At 41.0% G+C, this 20,542-nt stretch overlaps 1 protein-coding gene across 1 annotated transcript in view; it reads right to left on the bottom strand.

Annotated features, from left to right (window-relative positions):
* Positions 1-20,542, bottom strand: part of LOC112225789 (ethanolamine-phosphate cytidylyltransferase-like) — a 38,999-nt gene that overhangs the window by 1,664 nt on the left and 16,793 nt on the right. The window contains exons 3-12 of the mRNA XM_042315429.1: positions 18,137-18,298; positions 15,404-15,470; positions 14,061-14,145; positions 10,957-10,998; positions 9,835-9,973; positions 8,407-8,489; positions 7,544-7,621; positions 7,277-7,342; positions 3,525-3,590; positions 1,160-1,248 (exon numbers count right to left, since the gene is read on the bottom strand). Of these exons, the coding sequence (XP_042171363.1) occupies positions 1,160-1,248; positions 3,525-3,590; positions 7,277-7,342; positions 7,544-7,621; positions 8,407-8,489; positions 9,835-9,973; positions 10,957-10,998; positions 14,061-14,145; positions 15,404-15,470; positions 18,137-18,298 (877 nt within the window). The remainder of the gene's footprint in view (positions 1-1,159; positions 1,249-3,524; positions 3,591-7,276; positions 7,343-7,543; positions 7,622-8,406; positions 8,490-9,834; positions 9,974-10,956; positions 10,999-14,060; positions 14,146-15,403; positions 15,471-18,136; positions 18,299-20,542) is intronic.

The raw sequence follows: 20,542 nt of genomic DNA, 5'->3' as shown, positions 1-20,542 counted from the left end.
ACTACAGAGATATTATCATAATGACGTGACCTTAGCATCATTAAAACTACAGAGATATTATCAAAAGGACGTGACCTTACAACTACAGAGATATTATCATAATGACGTGACCTTAGCATCATTGAAACTACAGAGATATTTTCATAATGATGTGACCTTACAACTACAGAGATATTATCATAATGACGTGACCTTACCATCATTTAAACTACATAGATATTATCATAATGACGTGACCTTACCATCATTTAAACTACATAGATATTATCATAATGACGTGACCTTACAACTACAGAGATATTATCATAATGACGTGACCTTAAAACTACAGAGATATTATCATAATGACGTGACCTTAGCATCATTAAAACTACAGAGATATTATCATAATGACGTGACCTTAGCATCATTGAAATTACAGAGATATTATCATGATGATGTGACCTCAACTACAGAAATATTATCATAATGACGTGACCTTAGCATCATTAAAACTACAGAGATATTATCAAAAGGACGTGACCTTACAACTACAGAGATATTATCATGATGATGTGACCTTAGCATCATTAAAACTACAGAGATATTATCATAATGACGTGACCTTAGCATCATTGAAATTACAGAGATATTATCATGATGATGTGACCTTACAACTACAGAGATATTATCATAATGACGTGACCTTAGCATCATTAAAACTACAGAGATATTATCAAAATGACGTGACCTTACAACTACAGAGATATTATCATAATGACGTGACCTTACAACTACAGAGATATTATCATAATGACGTGACCTTAGCATCATTAAAACTACAGAGATATTATCATAATGACGTGACCTTACAACTACAGAGATATTATCATGATGATGTGACCTTAGCATCATTTAAACTACAGAGATATTATCATGATGACGTGACCTTAGCATCATTTAAACTACAGAGATATTATCATAATGACGTGACCTTACAACTACAGAGATATTATCACAATGACGTGACCTTACAACTACAGAGATATTATCATGATGATGTGATCTTACAACTACAGAGATATTATCATAATGACGTGACCTTAGCATCATTGAAACTACAGAGATATTATCATGATGATGTGACATACCAGGTTATCTAACTCCTTCATGCCCTCACCTGTTTTTGATGATCCTCTGAACAATACTATCAGTGGTGAGGCTGTTCATACTGTCCACAGTGTGCAGTATTCCTTTTTTCCTGGGCTCCTGCATTTAGAGAAACACAGTCCACACTTAAACATTCACTTAGACATTGCACGCTTAGGATAAAAGTTTGCAAAAAACGGCATATGTTATTATGTACAATACTGTATATTATATCAGTCTTCCAAATACATTGTAACCACTTAGTAACCAAGTAACAAAGGCTTTTTAAATGAAGAAGTTCATCCCTACATTTTTCTGTGAGATTGCCTTGATGGGAAAAGTACTGTAAGCCCTATGATAAAATGTTCTACATTTCTCGTTTACTAAAGTGGTGGCTATTATCCCCTTTGGTTTTCTGCTAGTCATACACTACTCTTTCAAAGAGCATATTATACGGTGGCAGGTAGTCTAGCGGTGAAGTGCATGGGCCAGTAATCGAAAGGTTGCTGGTTCGAATCTCTGAGCTGACTAGGTGAAAAATCTGTTGATGTGCCTTTGAGCAAGTCACTTTACCCTAATTGCTCTGGATAAGAGCGTCTGCTAAATTACAGTGGGGCAAAAAAAGTATTTAGTCAGCCACCAATTGTGCAAGTTCTCCCACTTAAAAAGATGAGAGAGGCCTGTAATTTTCATCATAGGTACACTTCAACTATGACAGACAAAATGAGAAGAAAAAAATCCTGAAAATCACATTGCAGGATTTTTTATGAATTTATTTGCAAATTATGGTGGAAAATAAGTATTTGGTCACCTACAAACAAGCAAGATTTCTGGCTCTCACAGACCTGTAACTTCTTCTTTAAGAGGCCCCTCTGTCCTCCACTCGTTACCTGTATTAATGGCACCTGTTTGAACTTGTTATCAGTATAAAAGACACCTGTCCACAACCTCAAACAGTCACACTCCAAACTCCACTATGGCCAAGACCAAAGAGCTGTCAAAGGACACCAGAAACAAAATTGTAGACCTGCACCAGGCTGGGAAGACTGAATCTGCAATAGGTAAGCAGCTTGGTTTGAAGAAATCTACTGTGGGAGCAATTATTAGGAAATGGAAGACATACAAGGCCACTGATAATCTCCCTCGATCTGGGCCTCTACGCAAGATCTCACCCCATGGGGTCAAAATGATCACAAGAAGGATGAGCAAAAATCCCAGAACCACACGGGGGAACCTAGTGAATGACCTGCAGAGAGCTGGGACCAAAGTAACAAAGCCTACCATCAGTAACACACTACGCCGCCAGGGACTCAAATCCTGCAGTGCCAGACGTGTCCCCCTGCTGAAGCCAGTACATGTCCAGGCCCGTCTGAAGTTTGCTAGAGAGCATTTGGATGATCCAGAAGAAGATTGGGAGAATGTCATATGGTCAGACAAAACCAAAATATAACTTTTTGGTAAAAACTCAACTCATCGTGTTTGGAGGACAAAGAATGCTGAGTTGCATCCAAAGAACACCATACCTACTGTGAAGCATGGGGGTGGAAACATCATGCTTTGGGGTTGTTTTTCTGCAAAGGGACCAGGACGACTGATCCGTGTAAAGGAAAGAATGAATGGGGCCATGTATCGTGGGATTTTGAGTGAAAACCTCCTTCCATCAGCAAGGGCATTAAAGATAAAACGTGGCTGGGTCTTTCAGCATGACAATGATCCCAAACACACTGCCCGGGCAACGAAGGAGTGGCTTCGTAAGAAGCATTTCAAGGTCCTGGAGTGGCCTAGCCAGTCTCCAGATCTCAATCCCATAGAAAATCTTTGGAGGGAGTTGAAAGTCCGTGTTGCCCAGCAACAGTCCCAAAACATCACTGCTCTAGAGGAGATCTGCATGGAGGAATGGGCCAAAATACCATCAACAGTGTGTGAAAACCTTGTGAAGACTTACAGAAAACGTTTGACCTCTGTCATTGCCAACAAAGGGTATATAACAAAGTATTGAAATAAACTTTTGTTATTGACCAAATACTTATTTTCCACCATAATTTGCAAATAAATTCATTAGAAATCCTACAATGTGATTTTCTGGATGTTTTTTCTCATTTTGTCTGTCATAGTTGAAGTGTACCTATGATAAATTACAGGCCTCTCTCATCTTTTTAAGTGGGAGAACTTGCACAATTGGTGGCTGACTAAATACTTTTTTCCCCCCACTGTACGTGAATGTAAAACATACCAAGTCCCCATGGCCTTGTAGTTTTCTGCCAGTCATAGACTACCCTTTCAAAGAGCACCTTATACCAAGTCCCCATGGCCTTATAGTTTGTATCAATTGGAGTGCACCAGCACATTGTTTTTTAGTAACATAGTTGTGTCAGAAAAAGGCACAGGGTACTCACAGCATAGGGGTCCGACCCGTCTTTGTCAGGATGCACCTCTGTCTTCCCATGACACACAAGGTCCACCTGCAGAAGTAGACCATGCATGATGAGACCCAACACTAACCCACTGTAGATACCATGCAGGGTGAGACCCAAAACTAACCCACTGTAGATACCATGCAGGATGAGACCCAACACTAACCCACTGTAGATACCATGCAGGGTGAGACCCAACACTAACCCACTGTAGATACCATGCAGGGTGAGAGCCAACACTGACCCACTGTAGATACCATGCAGGGTGAGACCCAACACTAACCCACTGTAGATACCATGCAGGGTGAGACCCAACACTAACCCACTGTAGATACCATGCAGGATGAGACCCAACACTAACCCACTGTAGATACCATGCATGATGAGACCCAATGCTAACCCACTGTAGATACCATGCAGGGTGAGAGCCAACACTGACCCACTGTAGATACCATGCAGGATGAGACCCAAAACTAACCCACTGTAGATACCATGCAGGATGAGACCCAACACTAACCCACTGTAGATACCATGCATGATGAGACCTCAACACTAACCCACGGTAGATGCCACACATGATGAGACCCAACACTAACCCACAGTAGATACCATGCAGGATGAGACCCAAAACTAATCCACTGTAGATAGTAGATACCATGCATGATGAGACCCAACACTAACCCATTGTAGATACCATGCAGGGTGAGAGCCAACACTGACCCACTGTAGATACCATGAGGGTGAGACCCAATGCTAACCCACTGTAGATACCATGCAGGGTGAGAGCCAACACTGACCCACTGTAGATTCCATGCAGGGTGAGAACCAACACTAACCCACTGTAGATACCATGCAGGGTGAGACCCAACACTAACCCACTGTAGCCAGCAGCATACCACCCTGCATAACACTGCTGGCTTGCTTCTGAAGCTAAGCAGGGTTGGTCCTGGTCAGTTCCTGGATGGGAGACCAGATGCTGCTGGAAGTGGTGTTGGAGGGCAAGTAGGAGGCACTATTTCCTCTGGTCTAAAAAAAAATATCTCAATTCCCCAGCGCAGTGATTGGGGGCATTGCTCTGTGTAGGTGCCGTCTTTCGGATGGGACGTTAAACGGGTGTCCTGACTCTCTGAGGTCATTAAAGATCCCATGGCACTTATCGTAAGAGTAGGGGTGTTAACCCTGGTGTCCTGGCTAAATTCCCAATCTGACCCTCAAACCATCACGGTCACCTAATAAACCCCAGTTTACAATTGGCTCATTCATCCCCCTCCTCTCCCCTGTAACTATTCCCCAGGTCGTTGCTGCAAATGAGAACGTGTTCTCAGTCAACTTACCTGGTAAAATAATGGATAAATAAATAAATACCATGCAGGATGAGACCCAACACTAACCCACTGTAGATAGTAGATACCATGCAGGATGAGACCCAACACTAACCCACTGTAGATACCATGCAGGGTGAGACCCAACACTAACCCACTGTAGATAGTAGATACCATGCAGGATGAGACCCAACACTAACCCACTGGAGATACCATGCAGGGTGAGACCCAACACTAACCCACTGTAGATACCATGCAGGATGAGACCCACCACTAACCCACTGTAGATACCATGCAGGGTGGGACCCAACACTAACCCACTGTAGATACCATGCAGGATGAGACCCACCACTAACCCACTGTAGATACCATGCAGGGTGGGACCCAAAACTAACCCACAGTAGATACCATGCAGGATGAGACCCAAAACTAACCCACTGTAGATACCATGCATGATGAGACCCAACACTAACCCACTGTAGATACCATGCAGGATGAGACCCAACACTAACCCACTGTAGATACCATGCAGGATGAGACCCAACACTAACCCACAGTAGATACCATGCATGATGAGACCCAACACTAACCCACTGTAGATACCATGCATGATGAGACCCAACACTAACCCACTGTAGATACCATGCAGGATGAGACCCAACACTAACCCACTGTAGATACCATGCAGGATGAGACCCAACACTAACCCACTGTAGATACCATGCATGATGAGACCCAACACTAACCCACTGTAGATACCATGCATGATGAGACCTCAACACTAACCCACGGTAGATGCCACACATGATGAGACCCAACACTAACCCACTGTAGATACCATGCAGGATGAGACCCAAAACTAATCCACTGTAGATAGTAGATACCATGCATGATGAGACCCAACACTAACCCACTGTAGATACCTTGCAGGGTGAGACCCAAAACTAACCCACTGTAGATACCATGCATGATGAGACCCACCACTAACCCACTGTAGATACCATGCATGATGAGACCCAACACTAACCCACTGTAGATACCATGCAGGATGAGACCCAACACTAACCCACTGTAGATACCTTGCAGGATGAGACCCAACACTAACCCACTGTAGATACCATGCAGGATGAGACCCAAAACTAACCCATTGTAGATACCATGCAGGATGAGACCCAAAACTAATCCACTGTAGATAGTAGATACCATGCAGGATGAGACCCAAAACTAACCCACTGTAGATACCATGCAGGATGAGACCCAACACTAACCCACTGTAGATACCATGCAGGATGAGACCCAACACTAACCCACTGTAGATACCATGCAGGATGAGACCCAACACTAACCCACTGTAGATACCATGCAGGGTGAGAGCCAACACTAACCCACTGTAGATACCATGCAGGGTGAGAGCCAACACTAACCCACTGTAGATACCATGAGGGTGAGACCCAATGCTAACCCACTGTAGATACCATGCATGATGAGACCCAACACTAACCCACTGTAGATACCATGCAGGATGGGACCCAACACTAACCCACTGTAGATACCTTGCAGGGTGAGACCCAAAACTAACCCACTGTAGATACCATGCATGATGAGACCCACCACTAACCCACTGTAGATACCATGCATGATGAGACCCAACACTAACCCACTGTAGATACCATGCAGGATGAGACCCAACACTAACCCACTGTAGATACCTTGCAGGATGAGACCCACCACTAACCCACTGTAGATACCATGCAGGATGAGACCCAACACTAACCCACTGTAGATACCATGCAGGGTGAGACCCAACACTAACCCACTGTAGATAGTAGATACCATGCAGGATGAGACCCAACACTAACCCACTGTAGATACCATGCAGGGTGAGACCCAACACTAACCCACTGTAGATACCATGCAGGATGAGACCCAACACTAACCCACTGTAGATACCTTGCAGGATGAGACCCAACACTAACCCACTGTAGATACCATGCAGGATGAGACCCAACACTAACCCATTGTAGATACCATGCAGGGTGAGACCCAAAACTAACCCACTGTAGATTCCATGCATTGAGACCAACACTAACCCACTGTAGATACCATGCAGGTGAGACCCAACACTAACCCACTGTAGATACCATGCAGGGTGAGACCCAAAACTAACCCATTGTAGATACCATGCATGATGAGACCCAACACTAACCCACTGTAGATACCATGCAGGATGAGACCCAACACTAACCCACTGTAGATACTAGATACCTTGCAGGATGAGACCCAACACTAACCCACTGTAGATACCATGCAGGGTGAGACCCAAAACTAACCTTGGGAGTTTCCACAAATGTTAGCATGTTCAGCCTGGTTCAAATGGCTCTGCAGAACAAGTGTAGTGTCTTGAGCCCTTACCTTGAAGTGGTCTAGTAACTCTCTCGTGACTGCATAAGGTGCACCAATCACCACCTCAGAGACATACTGCAGACAGAAACAGAACAGAAGCACATTAGATTAATATACTCATCACTTCTCATCATTTTACTTGACCTTTATTTTAACAGTCCCATTGAGACCAAGGTCTCTTTCACAACGGAGTCCTGCATACACACAATTTACAAAATAACTCTTACAAAAGAGATGTACAGTATCTCTTATGGAAGAGAAGGCGAGAGAACTTACCCGACAGGCCAGCACACTGAGTGTTCTCTCATGGACGTTCATAATGGGGTAATTCTTCCCTTTGTAGCGATTCACCTCCTGAAAAATTCACACAAAACCCAAAAGTAAGAATAAGATGATGCAAATGTCCACTATCAGTGTCAGGATGGTATTTGACAGTGGGTTGGTTATAGGCATTGTGGGTTTTAAAAGGCTATTTCTGATTGAGTCGAAATATGCAGCGTTTACCGTGAATGGGATCACCGAGAACATTGTGGGAACATTGCCTTTGAAAGCCATCACCAGGCGGTAAATTGGTCAATAGACCAATAACAAAGAGTTCCAAACCTCTCTGTCAATAACAGCTACTTTTACATGTTCCTCTCCCCACTGAGACCACTCCTAGACAGTCCTTGCAAAATTCTTGCTTGAGAAATAGTTTTTTGCTAAAAAGCCATTTTTGTCCATTTTAATGCACAATTATTACAGTAATTGTTACCCAGAATGTATACTTATTGATATATAAATGGCTGTATTAGACCTACAAATCCCAGCCTAAATGATCTATTTTACAGCTCAACTGAGGAGACAATAGACCAGATTGTGTCAAAATGTAACCCCACTATAACATATGGCTTGTCAGACTCACCTGGTCAAAGTGTAACCCCACTATAACATATGGCTTGTCAGACTCACCTGGTCAAAGTGTAACCCCACTATAACATATGGCTTGTCAGACTCACCTGGTCAAAGTGTAACCCCACTATAACATATGGCTTGTCAGACTCACCTGGTCAAAGTGTAACCCCACTATAACATATGGCTTGTCAGACTCACCTGGTCAAAGTGTAACCCCACTATAACATATGGCTTGTCAGACTCACCTGGTCAAAGTGTAACCCCACTATAACATATGGCTTGTCTGAAAGCCTGGAAACCGCCTCCAGGAAGTCCACATGGCCAATATCTGAGAAGACATTGGTCAAGGCCGACAACAACAACTATAGTATCTACAAACTAGGCCTCTGAGTCCAGTCTATAATCTCAAACCTCTCCACACACTGTAGATGACTGGGCCCAGGTGTTTTGGTGACCACAGGACTAGCCAGTTATAGAAATATAGAACATCTACGTCGCATAAGTGTAGTGCAGCTAGGTAGTGTAACAGTATAGCTTCCGTCCCTCACCCCTACCTGGGCTTGAAGCAGGGACCCTCTGCACACATCAACAACTGCCTCTCACAAAGCATCGTTACCCATCGCTCCACAAAAGCTACCGCCCTTGCTGAGCAAGGGGAACAACTACTTCAAGGTCTCAGAGCGGGTGACGTCAACGATTGAAACGCTATTAGAGCGCACCCCGCTAACTAGCTAGCCATTTCACATCGGTTACACTAGCATGAGGGGTGTTTGTCTTTCTATGGGCCAGTTTTTCTTGGTCAGGTCACATGGTCAGAAAATAACAACTCTTTGCTCTAACATGGTAGGTATGAGTGTATAGAGTCACCTGATATTGATGTATCCTACCATCAGGGCCTTCAAAGCTGTCAGAGAAGGCCTTAGTAACAAGTCAAACTGTTCTTATTTACATGTAACTGCCAAAATAAAGGAAACACTTAACTAAATGAGGGATACAAAGTATATTGAAAGCAGGTGCTTCCACAAAGGTGTGGTTCCTGAGTTCATTCAGCAATTAACATCCCATCATGCCTAGGGTGATGAAAAAAATGCTGGGTAAGCCATTATTTTTGGCTACCATGGCAATGCCACCATAGGATGACAATGTCCCCATCTACAGGGCACAAGTGGTCGCTGAATGAGCAGGGAAACGATGTAAACCATATGCCATGGCTGTCTCAGTCACCAGATCTCAACCCAATTGAACACTTATGGGACATTCTGGAGCGACGTCTGAGACAGCGTTTTCCACCACTATCAATAAAACACCAAATGATGGATTTTTGGTGGAAAAATGGTGTCTCATCCCTCAAATAGAGTTCTAGACACTTGTAGAATGTATGCCAAAGGGGAATTAAGCTGTTCTGGCTCGTGGTGGCCCAACACCCTATTAAGACACTTTATGTTAGTGTTTCCTTTATTTTGGCAGTTACCTGTATCAACACACTTCATATTATAGACATGGTCAGGAAAATCTCCTGGCACCAGACATGGTAAATATGAGGAGGCTGGTGGAGGGAGATATCACCATGCGGGATTCCAGCCATTGTATTGGCTGGAATGCAACGAATGGAATGGTATCAAACACATGCAATTGAAAGTAGTGCGTTCATGGAGCCACCAGACAGAGGATACGGAAGAGGTCGAAGGCTCCAGCCACATAGATGATGGTGTCCCCAGGCTGAGGCTCCTGTCCTGAGGCAAACTGGATAATCTTCTGGGACGTCTGGAGGAACTGGGACACCCCCGTCCACGGACTGTGGCCCTTAGGACCCTGCAACACCCATAATGCACAAAGTATAAATACAGTGTAGCACTTGACAAACCAGGACTAAATGTTCGTTCCAAGCCAGCAAAGGAATGATATCATTACACTGAGTAATAGAGGATGCTGTATGATATTCCTTACAGAGGCTATACAGGTGGAACCTCTGAGGGAGCTATTGTGCCAAAAGATTTAAAGTCCCCTAAATGGAATGAAGTATTGTCCATAAATGTGTTCATTGGGCAGAAAGGGGAACAACACACCATGCCAGTATGTGGCAGCTTGACTTATTAAAATCCTATAGCATTTGGAATTCAAAGTTGGTATTCAATATTCAGTATGGTCTTTTCTCATAGGAGAAAATGATCACACTGCGCCACCCAGTGGCCAAATGAGTAAAACACCATCTGAGATCCCTCTTCTTGAACATCCAGTAGCCAGTCCGTCAGCACTGTGAGGTATATCTCAATGTCCGTCAGAGCCCCCAACACATTTATTCAACACTGGCCAAATATATTTTTTCTCTCTCTTTCAACGTTTGAAAAAGAGAACATTTGTTACGTAACGGTGATCATTCCGTTCTCTTTCCCACCCCCATTTGGAATCTAACCGTTGTTCAAATGTAGATCCTCTGGTCAGTTTCTGCCTTCAGAGGGAACAGAGGTGGTATTCATTACCACCTGGCCAGGCCCACAGTTTTGATTATCAACTGGGCACCACAATAACACCCTTTGTTTCAGAGAGAGAGTTGGCGAGAGTTGGGGGGGGGTACTAAAGCTGTAGCAGAGAAAGTCTACCCAGGATTTGTACACAAATAGTAGACCCTGACAAAGCAGTTGCTATGGTCAAGTGCACTCTCTTTTAAAGGGCACTTCTTTATTTAAATGATCAAAAACAGACAGCTGTGCATTTCACAGAGTGAGCCTTTGTGGGATTTAAAAAAATAACTTTTCTTAAAGTTGTACTTGTATGAGAGTAGACATGGGACCTACCTTGCCAAAGTTGTCTGTGTGCTGTTGATAGTCTGAATGGCCCTGAGGGGACAGATGAGAGGAAACAGGCTTCAGTTGATCTATTATTCAACTGTAACAATAGGAGCTCAGAGACGTGACAGATAGGAGCATATCATGACTTCTACATTTTTGATGTCAACAGGAGACTAAGTGGAAATTCAACTGAAGTGGAAGAACTCCTAACCTATGAGGGGTTTCTATACTCACCATGGTAACCTATGAGGGGTTTCTATACTCACCATGGTAACCTATGAGTGGTTTCTATACTCACCATGGTAACCTATGAGTGGTTTCTATACTCACCATGGTAACCTATGAGTGGTTTCTATACTCACCATGGTAACCTATGAGTGGTTTCTATACTCACCATGGTAACCTATGAGGGGTTTCTATACTCACCATGGTAACCTATGAGTGGTTTCTATACTCACCATGGTAACCTATGAGTGGTTTCTATACCTCTACCATGGTAACCTATGAGTGGTTTCTATACTCACCATGGTAACCTATGAGTGGTAACCACCATGGTAACCTGAGTGGTTTCTATACTCACCATGGTAACCTATGAGTGGTTTCTATACTCACCATGGTAACCTATGAGTGGTTTCTATACTCACCATGGTAACCTATGAGTGGTTTCTATACTCACCATGGTAACCTATGAGTGGTTTCTATACTCACCATGGTAACCTATGTTTCTACTCACCATGGTAACCTATGAGTGGTTTCTATACTCACCATGGTAACCTATGAGTGGTTTCTATACTCACCATGGTAACCTATGAGTGGTTTCTATACTCACCATGGTAACCTATGAGTGGTTTCTATACTCACCATGGTAACCTATGAGTGGTTTCTATACTCACTATGGTAACCTATGAGTGGTTTCTATACTCACCTGGTAACCTATGAGTGGTTTCTATACTCACCATGGTAACCTATGAGTGGTTTCTATACTCACCATGGTAACCTATGAGTGGTTTCTATACTCACCATGGTAACCTATGAGTGGTTTCTATACTCACCATGGTAACCTATGAGTGGTTTCTATACTCACCATGGTAACCTATGAGTGGTTTCTATACTCACCATGGTAACCTATGAGTGGTTTCTATACTCACTATGGTAACCTATGAGTGGTTTCTATACTCACCATGGTAACCTATGAGTGGTTTCTATACTCACTATGGTAACCTATGAGTGGTTTCTATACTCACCATGGTAACCTATGAGGGGTTTCTATACTCACCATGGTAACCTATGAGTGGTTTCTATACTCACTATGGTAACCTATGAGTGGTTTCTATACTCACCATGGTAACCTATGAGTGGTTTCTATACTCACCATGGTAACCTATGAGTGGTTTCTATACTCACCATGGTAACCTATGAGTGGTTTCTATTCTCACCATGGTAACCTATGAGTGGTTTCTATACTCACCATGGTAACCTATGAGTGGTTTCTATACTCACCATGGTAACCTATGAGTGGTTTCTATACTCACCATGGTAACCTATGAGTGGTTTCTATACTCACCATGGTAACCTATGAGTGGTTTCTACCATGGTAACCTCACCATGGTAACCTATGAGTGGTTTCTATACTCACCATGGTAACCTATGAGTGGTTTCTATACTCACCATGGTAACCTATGAGTGGTTTCTATACTCACCATGGTAACCTATGAGTGGTTTCTATACTCACCATGGTAACCTATGAGTGGTTTCTATACTCACCATGGTAACCTATGAGTGGTTTCTATACTCACCATGGTAACCTATGAGTGGTTTCTATACTCACCATGGTAACCTATGAGTGGTTTCTATACTCACCATGGTAACCTATGAGTGGTTTCTATACTCACCATGGTAACCTATGAGTGGTTTCTATACTCACCATGGTAACCTATGAGTGGTTGGTAACCTATAGTGGTTTCTATACTCACCATGGTAACCTATGAGTGGTTTCTATACTCACCATGGTAACCTATGAGTGGTTTCTATACTCACTATGGTAACCTATGAGTGGTTTCTATACTCACTATGGTAACCTATGAGTGGTTTCTATACTCATGGTAACCTATGAGTGGTTTCTATACTCACCATGGTAACCTATGAGTGGTTTCTATACTCACCATGGTAACCTATGAGTGGTTTCTATACTCACTATGGTAACCTATGAGGGGTTTCTATACTCACTATGGTAACCTATGAGTGGTTTCTATACTCACTATGGTAACCTATGAGTGGTTTCTATACTCACCATGGTAACCTATGAGTGGTTTCTATACTCACTATGGTAACCTATGAGTGGTTTCTATACTCACCATGGTAACCTATGAGTGGTTTCTATACTCACTATGGTAACCTATGAGGGGTTTCTATACTCACTATGGTAACCTATGAGTGGTTTCTATACTCACCATGGTAACCTATGAGTGGTTTCTATACTCACTATGGTAACCTATGAGGGGTTTCTATACTCACCATGGTAACCTATGAGTGGTTTCTATACTCACTATGGTAACCTATGAGGGTTTCTATACTCACCATGGTAACCTACTATACTCACTGGGTAACCTATGAGGGGTTTCTATACTCACTATGGTAACCTATGAGTGGTTTCTATACTCACTATGGTAACCTATGAGGGGTTTCTATACTCACCATGGTAACCTATGAGTGGTTTCTATACTCACTATGGTAACCTATGAGGGGTTTCTATACTCACCATGGTAACCTATGAGGGGTTTCTATACTCACCATGGTAACCTATGAGGGGTTTCTATACTCACTATGGTAACCTATGAGGGGTTTCTATACTCACTATGGTAACCTATGAGGGGTTTCTATACTCACCATGGTAACCTATGAGGGGTTTCTATACTCACTATGGTAACCTATGAGGGGTTTCTATACTCACTATGGTAACCTATGAGGGGTTTCTATACTCACTATGGTAACCTATGAGGGGTTTCTATACTCTCCATGGTAACCTATGAGGGGTTTCTATACTCACCATGGTAACCTATGAGGGGTTTCTATTCTCACCATGGTAACCTATGAGGGGTTTCTATACTCACTATGTTGCTGTGGTGGGCTTTGGTCATCAGTAGCATGCGACCGACCAGGTCTGTGGTAGAAACTCCCTGGGTTCGCTTGCACTCCCTGGAACCACACCAGGCCATGAGATAAAATTGTACAATTGTAAACAGAGCATAACAACAGCAACAATAATATGATAATATATAAAATAATATAAAATATACTATAGAAAATATAAACGCAAAATGCAACAATTTCTAAGAATTTGCAACTACAATTCATATAAGGAAATCAGTCAATTGAAATACATTTCAATAGGCCCTAATCTATGCATATGACATGACTGGGAATACAGATATGCATCTGTTGGTCACAAAAAAAAGTAGGGTCGTGAATCAGAAAACCAGTCAGTATCTGGTGTGTCAGTCAGTATCTACCATTTGCCTCATGCAGCACGACACATCTCCTTCACATAGAGTTTATTAGGCTGTTGAATGTGGCTTGTGGAATGTTGTCCCACTCCTCTTCAATGGCTGTGTGAAGTTGCTGGAGATTGTCTGGATCTAGAACACGTCATATATGTCAATCCAGAGCATCCCAAACATGCTCAATGGGTGACATGTCTGGTGAGTATGCAGGCCATGGAAGAAATGGGACATTTTCAGCATCCAGGAATTGTGTAACAGATCCTTGCAACATGGCGCTGTGCACTATCATGCTGACACATGAGGTGATGGCGTCGGATGAATGGCACGACAATGGGCCTCAGGATCTCGTCACGGTATATGTGTTCATTCAAATTGCCATCGATAAAATGCAATTGTGTTCATTGTCTGCAGCTTATGCCTGCCCATACCATAACCCCACCATGGGGCACTCCTTTCACAGACGCACTGCCAAATTCTCTAAAACGACGTGGCTTATGGTATAGAAATTAACATTCAATTCTCTGGCAACAGCTCTGGTGGACATTCCTGCTGTTACCATGCCAATTGCACACTCCCTCAAAACATGAGGCATCTGTGGCATTGTGTTGTGTGACAAAACTGCACATTTTAGAGTGGCCTTTTATTGTCCCTAGCACAAGGTGCACCTGTGTAATGATCATGCTGTGTAATCAGCTTCTTCATATGCCATACCTGTCAGGTGGATGGATTATCTTAGCAAAGGAGAAATGCTCACTAACAGGATATAAACAAATTGGAGCTCAAGATTTGAGAGAAATAAGCTTTTTGTGCATATGGAACATTTCTGGGATTGTTTATTTCAGCTCATGAAACATGGGACCAACACTTTACATGTTGCCTTTATATTTTTGTTCAGTGTATATTATTAACGACAGCTGTAGTTCAAGGTTCATTCCAGCTTGAGTAACTCTCACCTGTACCTCCCTGACCTCTTCACCTCTTCGTATGTGTCCTTCCCATCCACTGTTAGTGTGATGTCATCTGAAATGACACATTCAACATGTCTGCTATATTCTGATCAAGTTGACAGACATGAGATACTTTACAGGAGGTCAAGGGGCAAGATAGAACCATTTGATACTGGGAAAACACAAAACAGGATATTACCCCCAAAAATATTAAAACTAAATCAAATAAGTGTATTGGTCGCATAAACAGTTTAGCAGATGTTATAGCGGATGCAGTGAAATGCTTGTGTTACTAGTTCCTCACAGTGTTACTATGTTAATATAATATGTTAATGGTTTAATAATGCCACTATGTTAATATAATATGTTAATGGATTAATAAGTTACTATGTTACTATGTCACTGTGCTAATATGTTACTGTGTTACTATGTTACTGTGTTAGTATGTTACTGGGTTACTACTGTTACCATGTTACTGTGTTACTATGTTACTATGTTACTACGTTACTATGTTACTGTGTTAGTATGTTACTATGTCACTGTGCTAATATGTTACTATGTTACTATGTTACTGTGTTACTGTGTTACTATGTTACTGTGTTACTATGTTACTATGTTAATAAGTTACTGTGTTACTATGTTACTGTGTTCCTGTGTTACTATGTTACTATGTTACTGTGTTAATAAGTTACTGTGGTACTACTGTTACTGTGTTATTGTGTTAATATGCTACTATGTTACTGTGTTACTATGTTACTGTGTTAATAAGTTACTGTGTTACTATGTTACTGTGTTAATAAGTTACTGTGGTACTACTGTTACTGTGTTAATATGTTTCTATGTTACGATGTTACTATGCTACTGTGTTACTACTGTGACTATGTTACTGTGTTACTGTGTTACTATGTTACTGTGTTACTGTGTTACTATGTTACTGTGTTACTACTGTTACTATGTTACTGTGTTACTACTGTTACTATGTTACTGTGTTACTACTGTTACTATGTTACTGTGTTACTACTGTTACTATGTTACTGTGTTAGTATGTTACTACTGTTACTGTGTTACTACTGTTACTGTGTTACTACTGTTACTATGTTACTGTGTTACTACTGTTACTGTGTTAATAAGTAACTGTGTTACTATGTTACTGTGTTACTATGTTACTGTGTTACTATGCTACTATGTTACTGTGTTACTATGTTACTGTGTTACTACTGTGACTATGTTACTGTGTTACTATGTTACTATGTTACTACTGTTACTGTGTTACTATGTTACTACTGTTACTATGTTACTACTGTTACTGTGTTACTATGTTACTACTGTTACTGTGTTACTATGTTACTACTGTTACTGTGTTACTACTGTTACTGTGTTACTATGTTACTACTGTTACTATGTTACTACTGTTACTATGTTACTACTGTTACTGTGTTACTACTGTTACTGTGTTACTACTGTTACTGTGTTACTACTGCTACTATGTTACTACTGTTACTGTGTTACTATGTTACTGTGTTACTATGTTACTATGTTACTACTGTACTATGTTACTGTGTTACTATGTTACTATGTTACTATGCTACTGTGTTACTACTGTTACTGTGTTACTACTGTTACTATGTTACTGTGTTACTACTGTTTCTATGTTACTGTGTTACTACTGTTACTATGTCACTACTGTTACTATTGTTACTGTGTTATTGTGTTAATACGCTACTATGTTACTGTGTTACTATGTTACCACTGTTATTGTGTCACAATGCCACTATGTTATTATGTTACTACTGTTACTGTGTTACTGTGATACTATGTTACTACTGTTACTGTGTTACTGTGATACTATGTTACTAATGTTATTTTATTAATACACTACTATGTTACTGTGTTACTATGTTACCACTGTTACTGTGTTACTATGTTACTGTGTTACTATGTTTCTACTGTTACTGTGTTATTGTGTTAATACGCTACTATGTTACTGTGTTACTATGTTACTGTGTTACTATGTTACTATGTCACTGTGCCACTATGTTACTATGTTACTGTGTTACTACTGTTACTATGTTACTGTGTTACTACTGTTACTGTGTTACTATGTTACTATGTTACTGTGTTACTATGTTACTGTGTTAGTATGTTACTGTGTTACTACTGTTACTGTGTCACTATGCCACTATGTTACTATGTTACTATGTTACTGTGTTACTATGTTACTGTGTTACTATGTTACTGTGTTACTACTGTTACTGTGTCACTATGCCACTATGTTACTACTGTTACTATGTTACTGTGTTACTATGTCACTATGTTACTACTGTTACTATGTTACTGTGTTACTATGTTACTGTGTCACTATGCCACTATGTTACTATGTTACTACTGCTACTATGTTACTATGTTACTGTGTTACTATGTTACTGTGTCACTATGCCACTATGTTACTACTGTTACTATGTTACTGTGTTACTACTGTTACTATGTTACACTTCACATTAAAACAATACAATGAAAATAAGTGAAGTTCTACTCTACTATTTTTGAGTCTACACTACGTGGTGTTACAGTCAATTAAAATGTTCTGTTTCAGAGCTTCAGCAAACCTATCAAAGACATGGGGGGGATGTTCCTCTCTCTCTACACACAAACAGTTGCTGAGTGGCCTATCCTGGTTAAATAAAGATGAACTGAATATTCAGAACCGGCCCACCCATTCAAGTATCTCAGAAATCTCACCTCCGTGCACACAGAAGTCACTGGTGTACTTGTCCAGGGTCTCCAGCGTGGTGACGTAGGGCGCTCCCTCCACTATCTCATCCACCCACTTGATGGCTCTCACCATCTTGTATCGTTCATCCTGGGTGAAGACCGGGGGACCCTTGTGCTGTGAGATCTCACCTACAGGGTGAGGAGGTATTATTACTAATGGTCACTGATATCCATCAAAACACACCGACCACCAGAAGCTAATAGCTGTAGAGAGTGTTTTCACCTGGCATTAAAGGGAGACTTCATCTTTTAGTATTTTGTTCATTAGAACACTGTTAACATGATCCCCCAAAAAGTGTCCATATCAGCAGTTAAGTTTTCAAGAGCACTTTCAGTACAGAGAAAAAGCTGTGATGATGATGAAATGAGTTGAGTGAACTATCCCTTTAACAAGTGTCCTGTGATCAGTTCCGGTCCACATTTAGATCCATGTCTGCACATTCACAGCTGATGGTAAGAGCCACATTTTATGGCCATGTTTACTATCGACGAGTCATGTTGACCATATTTACTATAGACGAGTCATAATGACCATGTTTACTATAGACGAGTCATAATGACCATGTTTACTATAGACAAGTCATGATGACCATGTTTACTATAGACGAGTCATGATGACCATGTTTACTATAGATGAGTCATAATGACCATGTTTACTATAGACGAGTCATGATGACCATGTTTACTATAGATGAGTCATGATGACCATGTTTACTATAGACGAGTCATAATGACCATGTTTATTATAGAGTTTACTATAGAGTCATGATGACCATATTTACTATAGACGAGTCATAATGACCATGTTTACTATAGACGAGTCATAATGACCATGTTTACTATAGACAAGTCATAATGACCATGTTTACTATAGACGAGTCATGATGACCATGTTTAATATAGACGAGTCATGATGACCATGTTTATTATAGAGGAGTCATGATGACCATGTTTACTATAGACGAGTCATGATGACCATGTTTACTATAGATGAGTCATGATGACCATGTTTATTATAGAGGAGTCATGATGACCATGTTTATGTTTACTATAGACTCATGATGACCATGTTTACTATAGAGGAGTCATGATGACCATGTTTACTATAGACGAGTCATGATGACCATGTTTACTATAGAGGAGTCATGATGACCATGTTTACTATAGACCATGATGACCATGTTTACTATAGACGAGTCATGATGACCATGTTTACTATAGACGAGTCATGATGACCATGTTTACTTACTATAGACCATGAGTCATGATGACCATGTTTACCATAGATGAGGAGTCATGATGACCATATTTACTATAGACGAGTCATGATGACCATGTTTACTATAGACGAGTCATGATGACCATGTTTACTATAGACGAGTCATGATGAGTCTATGATGATGACCATGTTTACTATAGACGACCATGTTTTACTCATAGACCATGAGTCATGATGACCATGTTTTCTATAGACGAGTCATGATGACATGATGACCATGTTTACTATAGAGGAGTCATGATGACCATGTTTACTATAGAGGAGTCATGATGACCATGTTTACTATAGAGGAGTCATGATGACCATGTTTACTATAGAGGAGTCATGATGACCATGTTTACTATAGTTTACCATGTTTATAGAGGAGTCATGATGACCATGTTTACTATAGAGGAGTCATGATGACCATGTTTACTATAGACGAGTCATGATGACCATGTTTACTATAGACGAGTCATAATGACCATGTTTACTATAGACAAGTCATGATGACCATGTTTACTATAGACGAGTCATGATGACCATGTTTACTATAGATGATGACCATGTTTACTATAGACGAGTCATGATGACCATGTTTACTATAGATGAGTCATGATGACCATGTTTACTATAGATGAGTCATGATGACCATGTTTACTATAGATGAGTCATGACAACCATGTTTACTATAGACGAGTCATGACGACCATGTTTACTATAGATGAGTCATGACGACCATGTTTACTATAGACGAGTCATGATGACCATGTTTACTATAGACGAGTCATGACGACCATGTTTACTATAGACGAGTCATGACGACCATGTTTACTATAGACGGGTCATGACGACCATGTTTACTATAGACTATCTATAAATAGCCCAAACAACTACCTCTTCCCCTACTGTATTTTTTATTTTATTTTGCTCCTTTGCACCCCAGTATTTCTACTTTGCACACTCATCTACTGTGAAATCTACCCTTCCAGTGTTTTAATTGCTATATTGTATTTACTTCGCCACCATGGCCTATTTATTGCCTTTACCTCCCTTATCTCACCTTATTTGCTCACATTGTATATAGACTTATTTTTCTACTGTATTATTGACTG

The sequence above is a fragment of the Oncorhynchus tshawytscha genome, unplaced genomic scaffold (assembly GCF_018296145.1).
Source record: "Oncorhynchus tshawytscha isolate Ot180627B unplaced genomic scaffold, Otsh_v2.0 Un_contig_14971_pilon_pilon, whole genome shotgun sequence".
In the NCBI taxonomy this organism is placed as follows: domain Eukaryota; kingdom Metazoa; phylum Chordata; class Actinopteri; order Salmoniformes; family Salmonidae; genus Oncorhynchus; species Oncorhynchus tshawytscha.
This window is presented reverse-complemented; position numbering and strand designations above follow the sequence as displayed.